Here is a 12,229-nt window from a genome sequence, read left to right as displayed (position 1 = left end):
TGAAAAACTCGAGACTTATCAAAGTCGAGTGGGATGCAGCGCTTCGCGCTGCCCGTGCGTCTTCGAGACGTCGCTGAAGTAGCTAGATAAGTCATTGGTTAGCGCTACATCGCTGGATTAGAAGGAAAGCACTTACCAACCAGTGCTCAAGTCAGACCCGCTGGATGAGCTGAAAATCGAGGATTAGGGTCAAAGGATAACCTCGCCGCGATTGGCGATAGTCTCCCCTCATCTGGATGCGTGAGGAGACGTCGTATGGGCCCGGCAACATGCCGGCGAACGGCATGGGGACGATGCGAACGTCGACTTCGCCCCGAAAATCGTGCTGCCGCATTGTGAGGGAGCAGGGACGAGTCTGGTCATCGTGGTCAGCTTGAAGACGACGCGGAGGAGCAGTCAGTACTCACACTCTTTCGCGTGTAGTAGCGCGCGGGCCGACATATCGTCAGGGACGACTTGGGCTTCATTTCGGCATCGTCGCGGTCGACGTCGACGTCCGTGAATGCGGCCCTTCGTCTTCTGCACCGTCATAGAACAGGCTCCCGACGTCGTGGGAGGTTCGCTGGACACTGCGGACAGCGAGTCAGCACCGATTACTCGTGTTTTTGGGCGTGTACTCACCATTCTGACAAAATTCCCCCCACCGGCTTCGGTGTGCCGTCAAGCGGCGCGTCGGCGTCGTCGTAAGTGCGTGGAGGGATCGTGGTCAGCGTCCTGAGCAGCGAACAGGGGAGTCTCAGCGAGGTGGACATGCTGGCTATGAAAAATGAGTACCGATTGTCGCATGGCAGTGTCGACTACTCACCGAGTTTCGCCCATTCCCGCCCGGTCAAAGCGCCACTGCGCGGCGAATGCGTAGACGTCAGTCTCGACGTCGTCTGGTATTGCCCTACGCGTCGCAGCAATCGCGTGGTACGACTGTACGAGCTGTGCTTTCAATTGTGTTGCGCTCTCTTCCCTCCCTTCTCCTTCGCTCTCAGCCCCCCTTATTGCCCCCCTCTCCTTCCCCCCTCACCGACTCCTTCCCCCCTTCTCTCGCCTTCCCCCGCCGTCTCGCATCACGCGTTGGGTGCAAATTAACATTCTATTGTTCTACATGATACAGGCGACGTACGTGGTATACAACACAGCTGACGTACTATCACGCACGACGCGCGCCCTCGTGATGCAAAAGGGCCTCCCTCTCCTCTTCTCCTCCCTTCCCTTCTCCTTCCCCGCAAGTCGCACGTTCACGCTCCTCCGCGCCCGCATTTCCCGCCGCCGCGTGCTCGCGCCGGTCTGCGTCGGCCACCCATCCCCCCAGATGATCTGCGTGGGAACGATGCCCTTGTCCGTGCACGTTCGGGTCGAGGCCGAAGGAGGTGCTGTGGTGCGCGGTGACGGGGACATTGTTTGCGGTGTTTACCATGTACTTCTCGGGCTGGTAGACGTCGAGGGAGGCGAGGCAGTCGAGGACGCGGGAGTGTACTTTTTTGCGACCGTCGGCGACGATGTAGACGATGACCTGAGGGAGGGGGTGGGGGTCAGAGAAGGGATGAGTAAGGAGGCTGGTGAGGAGGGCTGGACGCATCTTCTCCCAGGCTTTCGGGCCCCAGGTCTGGGAGTTCTTGCGGGAGCAGAGGTGTTGGATGTTATATATATCGTATATCTACGTATGGATGCGTCTAAAAAACCCGCCGCGCGAGAAATTTCGCGGTGATATGGGTGCAGAATACACGCACCCACGCCTTGCGGCGGAATGGCGTAGAGAAAGGGGATGGGGTAAGGGGTAGGCGGTGGATTCCCTGCGGCCTCGTGCACAAGTGGAAGAGGGGAGCGGCTCGCGGCGGGGGTTGCTGTTGCTCGGTCCTCGGGTCCTGCTCGTGGTCGGCATCCCCAATCTCGCGCGTTGGTGGGTTGGCGTGCTGGTGCAGATCGCCTCACATGTCCTAGCCGTACGCGTACGCGTACAGCTAGCCCACGAGAGGCCGCACGAACACCCTTCACGTGTACGCGCATGGCCTCCCCGCATTCCCCGGGCCTCCCCTGCCTCAGACGCGTTATTGGTGTTTCCCTTTCTCCCCACCATCGCTCATGACGAGGGTTGAGTAGGATGGGGGATGGGGATGGGGGGTGGGCGGCGGGACAACGCATCCACGTGCGCAGTAATACCGCAACGCCAGACGGCGTTGACGGCGGGCTGCACGCGCGGATAGTGGGAATGGAGGAGGGGGTGGATGTCGTCGTCGCGCGGATTCCACGTGCCTCGCTAACTCGTGGCGCGCTTGCCGCGACAACGTAGGGGTCGGGGGTCGTCGATGGTGGGGAATGGGGGGCTGGGGGTGGGGGTTGGTGGGGGGGTCGTTGAAGGGGCGCGGACGCTCGCTACGCGCATCAAATTTTCGTTAGTATGACCAATAGATATTGAGCTATTAGGACATACCTTGGGAGCTCGTACGAGTCCCCGGCCCGGGATATCACCCCAGGCTACAGGCACCCATTCGCGTCAACAGACGCGTCCGTGGTGAGCATGTAGCAGGTGGGGAGAGGGTGAGGGTTCAGGGTGTGCTTGCCGCTCCCCGCGCTCTCGAAGCGCAGGAAACAGAGGGTTGAGGGCATCACCCGAAAGAGAGAAGCCGCTACAACCATGTCGCGACGACGGCGGGGAGCGAGAACTCGCTCGCGATCAGTGCGACTGTGCCTCCTCAGCTGTCCCACGCATTGTCAATGCGCGCATACGGGCGCGGGAGGACGAAGCCCGAACACCCCATCCCATCCCGTTGAAGGACGGGGATGAGCGAGGGGTGCATGACGCGCGGCATGCGACAGCTCGGCACGCCAGCTGCGATCGGTTGCGTGCACGGCGCACCGAGGTGGTCACCTCGAAATGCGAGACACTCACCCGCGATGCGGAAAACCGCCGCGAAGGCGATTCGCCAGGACCGCAGGAGAGGGGGAGGAGGGTAGGCGGTGCTACCCACTCGCGCTTATCGCAAATGATGAGCCGTCGGGTTGCGCGACGACCATATAGCTGTCGAGGGCTCGCCCCCAACACGTAGAGCATCATAGGAAATGCCCTCACACCCTCAGACGTGGTCTGAGGGCGAACGTGATGGGAAAGCATGGCGATCTTCCGCCTGCATCGTGTGTCACGTCCTGCTCGCGCTTCGCTCCCCTCTCCCCCCTCCGTGTCGCAAGAATAGTAGTTAGTGATTAAATCGAGTGCTGGGCGCGTTGACGCACCCGAACCCCCCCCCTCGTCCGGCTCGATGACCGATGCCGCTGCCATTTTCGTGTCATTTTGTGTGACACGCTTGGGAGTGTACGCCTCGGCGGCGGCTGATTCGAGATGGACAGGAGGTGTGGATGTGTGGGAGTGATGCCAGGGAGAGATGGAGGACGGGGGCGACGTGGTGTTGACGTGGTGGTGGTTGAGGACGACGAACACGAGAAGACGAGCTGATCGCAGCGCGCTGTCCGGCCCGCGCTGCCGAGTGACGTGACACGCGTCGTAGCGTAGCGGCTCGTCCAGAGTTCGTACCCAGAAGCGCAAGATAATGGTCGGTCTCGCCATTGACCGCGGGAAGGAGAGGGAGGTCTGGAAGCTGTTGGCGTATAGTAGAATTGGAGGGAGCTGTAGGCGCGCAGGGGCGGGGTATGACCGAAAGCACGTGAGACGGACAGGTCGGCCGAATCGGATCAATTCCCGTTCACCCGAAAGTCGTTCTGAAAAATCTCCGCAAACGATACCGCAAGAAACGGTGAGATAGTAACTTTGAGTCACTACCCCACCAACGAGTCCTAGGCGTTGCGTTAGCGATCACCTCGTCAGAGAGCTGCAGGAGGTACTTGCCGAGCCCTCGTTTGAGTTGCCGGACAAAGAGTCGGTCGCCTTCTGCGACGTGGACTTCTCGTGGTTCGGCTCCAAGGTAGAGGCTGCAGAGTCGGTCTTGCCTTTGATGGCGTCACCGGCCTGCTCGGTGGTTGACTTCTGCGAGTCGGGCTGGTAGGACAGGTCAGTGTGGACTACGATGTGCAAGCGTGCCTGGAGACACGAACCTTGAGCGCGGCCTCAGCCTTGTCGGTAAAGGATTGCCTGCCAGCGTCGGTCATGATGAATCCTGTGAATCGTTCAGTCATCATGGCCCTCATCGAACAGGCCACAAAAAAGCGTACAAGAAAGTAGTTGGTGAGTGGACGGTGTGTTGGGTTGGGTTGATGAGGGTCTGCAGAAGAAAAGTGCGCATCCTTATATACGAAGTAGGGGACTTTGAGGGTAAAGACGATCATCGATGGCGTCTCAGTGACGGTCTTCATGACGCTTTCGCATGAGCCTCTGTACCGTCCGGGTCCTGTTGAGCTCCCGTAACAACGACATAGAGCCTCGTACGGCTGTACTGCGAGTCATCTCCTGAGGTCCGCGCCGCGCGTCTGCGGTTTTAGGGGCGTCATCGTGACCAGCGCTCCAGCACGACTCCAGAGCCCAGGAACGATGGCAGTAACAACGGACGGCTCATCTCAGACCATTCATTCATTCTTCGCCATTGCAGAGGAGTTAGACGCGAGGTCTCATGCAAGCTTGAGGCGCAAGACCCGGATCCATACACCATCGGTGTCCAAAGGTGTCCATAGCAGCGCAGGAAGCTCGTACAAAGACAATCAAAGAAGTGGTCTAAAACCAGGTATCAACGCCGTTTAGATACGCATACGATAGTAGAACAGCAGACGCACACAACATAGAAGAGTACAGCCCTTGTTTAGCAGGGCATCCAAGAAAGATCGAGGGTATACAAGTTCGCAAAGCGTCGAGGTCGTGAAATCGTCATCCGTTCGTGTCGTTATCATCCGCTGGACGATGTCATCGCCAAGGAGAGGGCGCCCATGCGTGGTAGCTCCCCCCGAGATGGCCGCCCGCGCTGCGTCCTGAATCCATTCTTACCTCCTCGCCAGATTGGTGTAGCTCCTATTCCCCGGGACGTCATAGCTCCTCCGCTCTCCGAGCACCCCATCCTCCGCCACCGCGCCCAGCTCCCCGCGCTTTCCGAACCCCTGCCCGCCCGTCGGCTTCCCGCCATCGAGCAGCTTCGTGAGGCTCTGGCTGCTCGAGCTGCGTCCAACGACGGGCATGCTCAACCGCCGGATCCAACCCTTGGGCTTGTCCGGCCGGATGGTGTTCCCGATGGGCGCACGGTGGGCAGCGGGGATGCTAGGGAAGGGCTGCTGCCCGTAGTCGCCCGTGCTGGACAAGGGGCGAGGGTAGTCGGTCGGCGTGCGCGGGGAGTCGGTCGGGGAGTGCGGGTAGCCGCGAGCGTACTCATTCGGCGGCTGCGAGTACGGGCGACCGCCCTGATGGTCTTCGCTGCTGCGTGGTCGGTAGTCGTCGCGGCCGCTCGGCGGCGCCAATTGCGTCGTGCTGTACGACGACATGGGTCGCGAAGGTTGGGCATACGGGCTCGGCGGCGAGGGATAGCTGCCTTGCGAAGCCGCATACGGGCTCGCCGTCGACGCCCGCCGCGGCCGAGGTGCTACCCCCGCCCACCCTTCTCGCTCGTCATACCCCTCACGTTGCTGAGTGGGCCGTTCCCGCTGCGAGTTGGCAAGCTCCTCGCGCTCGCGCTCCAGCGCACGCGCCTTCGCTTCAATCTCGCGCTCCCGCTGCGCCAGCCGCTGCTCCTTCTCCCGTATGTCCGGTTCCAGCTGCTGCGCCGGCGGCTCTGAAGACGGGCGTGGGGTAGTCGACGGCTGAACGTAGTCCTTGCGCGCGTCCTCGATGGTCGTCGGCACCGACCGCGGTGGCGATCGCAGGGCTTCGGCTCCAAATTGCGGACTTGGCTTCTCCGAAGTGGGTGTTCGGAATGCAGCCTCGGCGGCGCGCGCTTGGATAGCGATGTCGAAGGGCTGCGAAGGTAGCGGCCTCGACGATGTTGGAGATGCAGCTCGAGGGGAGCGGGGCGTCGCTGGCTCATCAGAGCCTTTATAGCGCGAGGCCAGATCCGCGACCTTCGTTTGTATCTTGATGGGCTCCTTCGGTGGTGGGGATGTGCTTCCAGCCTGCGAGACGATGAGCATCATTGGCACAACAGGTCTCAGAACCGAAAGCCAACCTTCAGAGAGTACCTATGGCGCATGGCAGCAACTACGCTACTGGTGCTTCCCGACGTGTCCTGGCGTTCGAGCGCGGGCATTGGTTTGCCACCAGATGAACTGGGCGACTTGGCGCGGAGTACGCCATTCTCGTCAACACTGTCGTGGCGACGTTGACGCTCTGCGTCACTCCCCTGATGGGTGCTGGCGGTGGGAGTAGGCAAGGATCCTTGGCCTCGGTCCTGCGCTTGCGGCGCAGGATCACGGTTTGCGCGGGGGGCCGCCTGCGTTCTGGTAGCCGCGTCTGATTCGCGAAACTGTTCGGGCGCAACCCGCGGGGACGGTGGAGCTTGACCGGCACTGGCCTGCCTCAGCGCGTCTTCCGCAGACACCTGCCTGACAGGAGGCTCTTCAGTAGACGGCGATGGCAGGGGAGACTCTGTAAACCGCGCTCGCGGGAACGATACATGAGAACCGTTGCTTGACTGCGAGGTCGAAGGCTGCTGTTGCCGTAAGGGAGGAAGATGTGTTGGCGGTGATGGGAATGCGGATAGCGAGCGCACAGAGCCGGTGTTTGGGTCATAGAGAGGTCGCGGAGGCTCGTAAGCTGAGGGTGGAGCTGCTGAGGAACGCGGTCGATCGTACGACGAAGGCGCGGCTGCTGGAGGTCGCGAGGACCGCTGGGGTGATTGCGATGCGGTGATTTGGGAAGCCTCGCGTTCTGTAGGTGGTAAATTTGGTGATGGCTGCTGCTGAGGAGTGAGGGGCCCTTCCTGCACTCTCTGAGGCGGGAGGTTGTTCATCTGCGTGACAGGCTGTGCCTTGTCTTCGTCGATGTCAGGCAGATCGCTAGGTATAGGACCCGTCCAACCGCCTTCGCAGTAGGCACGCCATTCAGACAGCTTGCCGATTTGTGGAGAGAACCTCCGTACGCTCTCGCATGATTTCATCCATTCCGCGTCGGCTACTCGAGCGATGCATGCTGCTACGCTGTACGTGGTCGTGGTATGCTTCTGTGTAACGAGCAAAGCGTGATCGCTGGAACCTTGTGAGTGGGTGAGGACGCCGGTGAGCATGAACACGCACTATTTCTCCTGCGAGACTTCTGGGCCCAGCGCGGTGATCAGCTGCATGTAGCGCGCATGCTCCTCTCCTGCATATTGCGCGTTCTTCTTCACTGACTTCTCGTAGGCCTGACCAGCCTGCTTGATCCTTGCATTTGCCGCGACTATCCGCTCGTCGTGGGCCTTCTCTTCCTTCTGTACAGCGACGTCAGACGATGAAGGGGATATGAAGCATAACACGCACGGCCAGTCGCTTGAACCACTTCTTAACCTCCGCGCTGATCCCGTCATACTCCTTGTCCGCGATCTTCGCGTATTTCGTGTCGATATCAGCGAGCGCTTCGAACAATGCAGCGCTGCAGTTCAACGCGTTGCCTGTGGCTGGTCAGTCAAGGAAGGCATTGATACGCGATGCACGCACTAGCAAGTTCCCCCGTCGCTTTCTGACCTGCGGTCTCCTTCAGAGCCTTCGCCAGCTTCTTCTGCAGCATCACTACGGCGCCCGCCGCTTCGCAGTAATCATTGAGGAGGTTGAGCAGCGTCTCGAGAGTCTTGCAAGATTTGTGGACGTCACTCCGTTCAGATAGCACGGGTTGGGAGGAGGTCGAGGGAGACGCCATGAGGAGAGGAAGGAAATCGTCCCTCGAGCCCGCCGGCGACGTTGAGGAGCGACTGAACACCGAGCGCTGCGGGTGAGCGACGGAGACAAATCAGGCAATGTCGCCCAGTCAAAGTGCCCTGACGTCAGCTATCTGACGCTAGTCCTGAGATTCGGCGCTGTTGTATGTTCCTTTTACTACCCACAAGCGTATGTGGTACGTCTTTCTCTTCGAGGGAAGGGGCTAAATACCAACGTAGAGACGATGCACCCATGACAATGCGGTTAGCAGGAAACCGTGACCGGCTCGTGACTAAAGCATGATCTTCCACGTACTTCATGTTGACCTTTTCTCGACAATGTTCAGATTTCAAGGCCGCTGGAAGTCATGCGGTCATATTATTCCGAACGGCTCACTGAAAGTATATGGTGAGCTGTCTTTACCCTGTGTCCGCCGTCATGGTGCCTAGCTGCAACCGATGTGGCCAGTCACACTTCGCTAATCATCGTGACCATAACGGACACGAGGCTCGCGTTCTCACGCAACCTTTTACCTGAACTACGATCTCCATTGGAACCCCGAGTCAGTACCAGGGCTAGGAGGTGGAACCCAAGGTGTAGAACATATTTTCTCCGATGAAGAGTCCTCCGTAGACGGGACCCTGTACGAGATGGGAAAAGGAACGACCGGTAGCAAGCTCCCACGTCAGTCAAACTCAAAGCGGGACGCATCCTTCACCATGCAAAAATATTCTCTTCCAAGCCCATCGGCTTCTCTCTCTGCATAACAAGTCGATCTGCGACTACATGGCTGCACCTTATCCCCGATGAACCAGGACGAGGGCTATGATTCTGCAACGACCTACTACATCGTATGAATGACTGCCCGGGTTCTGTCATCCAACGCTTCCTCCGACCTGCTCGCGATGCTCTGGACAGCATCTTCACTTTATATGTACTCGCGAGGTCTGACCATGACTTGCGGCTCCTTCCGTTACGCGTGTCCTAACACACGAGGTCTGATGCCCTCTCATCTCAGTTGCCGACCGAATAGCTTCCACACCACGAAGCGACCGCCAGGATCTCACTGGAGCCCACCTTCTACGAGCGCACTACCGGCCAAGTCGACTTCAGCCTAACCCTCGTTACTCTTGTTTTTATTGTGCGCTCGGCCACCTCCCTTGTCTTCTCAAACAGCCTGCAAAGCATCGGCATCGGCCGCGCTGGGGCTATTTCCCCGAGCCTCCTCTGCTTTCGGCCACTTCAGCCCACGACTCGCGTGCGAGGCGCGACTGCGCGTACCTCGCAAGAACTGCGATCGGGAGATCGCCTTTGTTGTCTTTGGGGATGCCTGCACCGCCCAAAGATCATCCCCGACAAGAGACTTGAAACTCCGAGCGGCCCGCACCATTGGCCATTCGTATGGGCGCCTGCGTGTTCTTCCGCTGACCCCATACTCGCGCCCGGCCAGTACATATATCTCAGCCCGAAAGGCAGGATGCGCACCCTTTCGCCTTTGGCTTACATCCATGTCCTCGCCGCCGGATTACAGTGAACTGCCGCGTTACAGCACCGCTAATCTCTTGTCTAGCGCGCCGCCTTACTCGACGTGCCACTCGCGTCCTGCGACCTCGTATTCTGCTCATGCATCGACATCGCAGCCACGACCGTTTGAAGTCAGGGATGGCCAGCTCGTACTCTCTGTCAACGCCCCACGTTTATCGTCTCGTGGTCGGCCAAAGTACCTCGCCGGAGAGGCTATTCAGGGCCAGGTTATAATGGAACTCGACCACCCGGAGTCCGTGCATGGCGTCCAGATAGTGGTGCGTCCCGTCTTCCCCCTCTTCGTAGTCTTTTGATTTCTGACATCTGTAGGTCAAAGGCCGAGTTGTATCGACACATAGCGAGATCACCTCGTTCACCTTTCTCAGAGACTCCCATGACCTGCTCAAAGGCAAGCAACGTCAGCGACGACTCGTTGGTCAGCATCAGTGGGCATTCGACTTTCCTTTCCCCACGGAAATGCAGATCGAGCGGCACGGCACGTATCCCCTGCCGCAAACGTTCTTGGATCGAGGGACTGCCATCGCCATCCACTACGAGCTTGTCGCTATAGTTGACCACGGGAAACTGCGAGCATGTCGAAAGTAAGCGCAGACGTTCGTACGGTCTTTCCATGCTGAAGTCTAGCCCTCCAGAGTCCGGACGCAACTTTGCTACGTGCCCAAGACCGTCGCAGGCGCGCCTTCACGGCTTCAAGCGCGCGCCTACAGGCAGGGATTGCCGCCGCCGGGCCCAGCAGAGGACCCTCGCGGCTGGTGCGCCCTCGAACCTGCGGTGATGCGCGGGAGGGTATTCGACAAGCGCGACGTGGAATCCCGATTCATAGTACGTACCACGCCTTCCAACTGAGACGCGAGCTTACCGACCCACAGTTGTCGCTCGCCAATCCCGTAAGTCATCCTTCCTGCCGCTCTCTCAGCGACTTACCCAGAGCTTACTTAGCTTTCCTACGCCCGCGGAACCGTCATCCCCTGCCATATGACCGTGCAGTGCTTCGACCAGCAGGCGCTCGAGCTGCTGTCCAACCCAAAGGACATCACTGTGCACTTGCGCCGGCACGTGCGGTACGCGTTCGGGGACATCAAACGAGAAAGCGCGGTGCGCCCGGTCATCGTTTGCGACGTCGGCAAAGCTATTTGGTGGCCCTCTGCTGATCAGCACGCGCACGCGTACGAGCGCAGGCTGGACGGTGAGATACACTTGCCTTCCGACCTGCAGCCCTCGTCGGACTTCCCGTATTTTGGCGTTCAGGTGAGCGCAAGCGTATGCATCATAAGGTCCTCGAACGCTCACGTCTGACATGATTCGCAGTATGGCGTCGTTGTCATTCCCGCTCCTATAACTGGATTCAAGACTCAGTATACTTCGCCTCAGGTTGCGCAGGCCGTGGAGATCACGACATGGCACGCACCGGGACCTATACCTCTGCGCACAAAGCCGGAAGAGGCGAGCAATGGACCTCCAGACCAGAGGTACATCGAAGGGAGCGATGCCACACTGATAGACACGCTGATTTCAGTGTTCTCTGGCTCCCGTCGTCGTGTCACCGTACCTTGATTGTATATCCAACCACAAAAGTACTTCATTTTGGTCATTAATCATAAATGTCGTTTCCATCTTCGAAAATATTCATACCATATACTCTTACACAGCATCTATGTAGAGAAGAGAGACGGTCCTGCTCCGACCTTGGGCTACCCAGAGCGCTTGCCGGTCGACAGCCCTCAGAACATGGCGTTGCCCAGCTAGCGGATCAAGCAAACAAGGCACCGAAGTTGTAGGTCTGATCATCCCCTATGCCTTCCATGGGATCCTCACGGTCGTCGAAGTCGTTCAAGTCCTTCAGCATCGGCGCGCCAGGCGGATACTGCAGCGGCGCGAGCGCGAGGTCTGCGAGCGGCGGAAGCGGCGCCGCAGGCAGGAGCGGCGCATCAACGAGCATGGCGTCAGCAGAGGGAGGAGGCGGCGGCGGAGGGTGAATAGCACGGTGAAGCAAGAGGCGCTTATCTAGCCTGTCTCGCGCACACTGCGCGCAGTGCCGCGGGCACCCGTGCTCTACGTAGTGCGCGAAGGGCATCGCGGCGACTTTGCGGCGGCAGGATCTTCAGCAGACGCGTCAGCAACTGACCGCGATCGATGGTGGCGGGTCTCACGTACCGCCTGGTGCGAACGAGGGGGAGGCTAGACGGGGTCATGGGAGGGTGCTGAGATGAGCTCGATAACGGGCGGCAATAGGGCGTCACTCACGAGATGGCACCGCTGGGCGGCCGAGCGGGCTGGGGCGGCACGTATTCAGAGGGAGCTGAGTCTCGAGCGGGGTTCAATGGAGAAGGGTGCTTAGGCGCGCGAGTGTACTGGCGCCTGAGTCTGTCTAGCGCAGCAGGTCCGGCCGTGGGGCTCCTCGGGTCAGAAAGCAGCGGGGCGCGCCGCCAAGACGGGCCAGCATTCGGGGACGAACAGACTTCGCCCTCGGCTGCGCGGATAGCGGTACCATAGCGCGCCGCGAATCGGTTTACTGAGATGCGGTCGGGGAAGATATTGTGACAATGCGGTCCCTCATCTAAACCAGACACGCGCCACATAGAGGAGGGGACCATGGGTACAACAGGCATCAGAGCACGAGAGGCAGCCCGACGGCGCGATCGTTGGGGAGAGCGCTTGAGGTTGGCAGAGATGCTTCGTCGGTCCTTCTTTCCCGACCAAACCGGCTTACAGCGAGTCCACTGAGCGGAGGACATACAGAGTGAGAAAATGTTTGGATGGTCGTTAGGTCTTATATGTGCTCACCTCTGCCACGGCATTGTACCCTTTGTACCCTCCTGGGACGACGCGCTTCCTCCTGAGGCACAGCATGCTTCTCGCAGGTCAGAGCACCGACTTCGTTGACAATAGACGTGTGAGAGTAGAAGGTATGAAACATGGAGAAGGGCCAGCTGGACGG

At 59.5% G+C, this 12,229-nt stretch overlaps 8 protein-coding genes across 8 annotated transcripts; 2 read left to right on the top strand and 6 right to left on the bottom strand.

Moving 5' to 3' along the window:
• Positions 1-151: 151 nt before the first annotated feature.
• On the bottom strand, positions 152-503 carry SCHCODRAFT_02502370 (uncharacterized protein; the record flags this gene model as incomplete). The annotated part of the gene is made up of 2 exons (XM_050343129.1): positions 152-355; positions 408-503. Coding segments are annotated over 2 exons (300 nt in total), but the record flags the coding sequence as incomplete, so codon positions are not given.
• A 534-nt stretch (positions 504-1,037) lies between these two features.
• On the bottom strand, positions 1,038-1,677 carry SCHCODRAFT_02626439 (uncharacterized protein). The gene has a single exon (XM_050345348.1). The coding sequence runs from the start codon at positions 1,568-1,570 to the stop codon at positions 1,142-1,144; it is 429 nt and encodes a 142-aa protein (XP_050200106.1). The 5' UTR covers positions 1,571-1,677; the 3' UTR covers positions 1,038-1,141.
• A 988-nt stretch (positions 1,678-2,665) lies between these two features.
• SCHCODRAFT_02502002 (uncharacterized protein) lies at positions 2,666-3,103 on the bottom strand (the record flags this gene model as incomplete). Its single annotated transcript, XM_003032121.2, has 1 exon — positions 2,666-3,103. One exon carries the CDS (start codon positions 3,101-3,103, stop codon positions 2,666-2,668), a length of 438 nt encoding a protein of 145 aa, XP_003032167.1.
• A 696-nt stretch (positions 3,104-3,799) lies between these two features.
• On the bottom strand, positions 3,800-4,092 carry SCHCODRAFT_01171639 (uncharacterized protein; the record flags this gene model as incomplete). Its single annotated transcript, XM_003032122.1, has 2 exons — positions 3,800-3,982; positions 4,039-4,092. The coding sequence occupies 2 exons, from the start codon at positions 4,090-4,092 to the stop codon at positions 3,800-3,802; spliced, it is 237 nt and encodes a 78-aa protein (XP_003032168.1).
• A 423-nt stretch (positions 4,093-4,515) lies between these two features.
• On the bottom strand, positions 4,516-8,019 carry SCHCODRAFT_02626434 (uncharacterized protein). The gene is made up of 5 exons (XM_003032123.3): positions 7,549-8,019; positions 7,372-7,502; positions 7,150-7,322; positions 6,084-7,101; positions 4,516-6,030 (listed from the first exon to the last, which is right to left on the bottom strand). Exons 1-5 carry the CDS (start codon positions 7,745-7,747, stop codon positions 4,915-4,917), a joined length of 2,637 nt encoding a protein of 878 aa, XP_003032169.1. The 5' UTR covers positions 7,748-8,019; the 3' UTR covers positions 4,516-4,914.
• A 639-nt stretch (positions 8,020-8,658) lies between these two features.
• SCHCODRAFT_02626432 (uncharacterized protein) lies at positions 8,659-8,958 on the top strand. The gene has a single exon (XM_050345347.1). The coding sequence runs from the start codon at positions 8,700-8,702 to the stop codon at positions 8,862-8,864; it is 165 nt and encodes a 54-aa protein (XP_050200105.1). The 5' UTR covers positions 8,659-8,699; the 3' UTR covers positions 8,865-8,958.
• Positions 8,959-9,254: 296 nt separating this feature from the next.
• Positions 9,255-10,845, top strand: SCHCODRAFT_02701458 (uncharacterized protein; the record flags this gene model as incomplete). Its single annotated transcript, XM_003031678.1, has 6 exons — positions 9,255-9,548; positions 9,601-9,872; positions 9,924-10,113; positions 10,161-10,178; positions 10,231-10,539; positions 10,600-10,845. The coding sequence occupies 6 exons, from the start codon at positions 9,255-9,257 to the stop codon at positions 10,843-10,845; spliced, it is 1,329 nt and encodes a 442-aa protein (XP_003031724.1).
• A 109-nt stretch (positions 10,846-10,954) lies between these two features.
• On the bottom strand, positions 10,955-12,146 carry SCHCODRAFT_02626426 (uncharacterized protein). Its single transcript, XM_003032124.3, has 4 exons — positions 12,076-12,146; positions 11,536-12,011; positions 11,446-11,469; positions 10,955-11,390 (listed from the first exon to the last, which is right to left on the bottom strand). Exons 1-4 carry the CDS (start codon positions 12,139-12,141, stop codon positions 11,042-11,044), a joined length of 915 nt encoding a protein of 304 aa, XP_003032170.1. The 5' UTR covers positions 12,142-12,146; the 3' UTR covers positions 10,955-11,041.
• Between the last annotated feature and the right edge of the window lie 83 nt (positions 12,147-12,229).

This window comes from Schizophyllum commune (genome assembly GCF_000143185.2).
Source record: "Schizophyllum commune H4-8 unplaced genomic scaffold SCHCOscaffold_6, whole genome shotgun sequence".
NCBI lineage: Eukaryota > Fungi > Basidiomycota > Agaricomycetes > Agaricales > Schizophyllaceae > Schizophyllum > Schizophyllum commune.
This window is presented reverse-complemented; position numbering and strand designations above follow the sequence as displayed.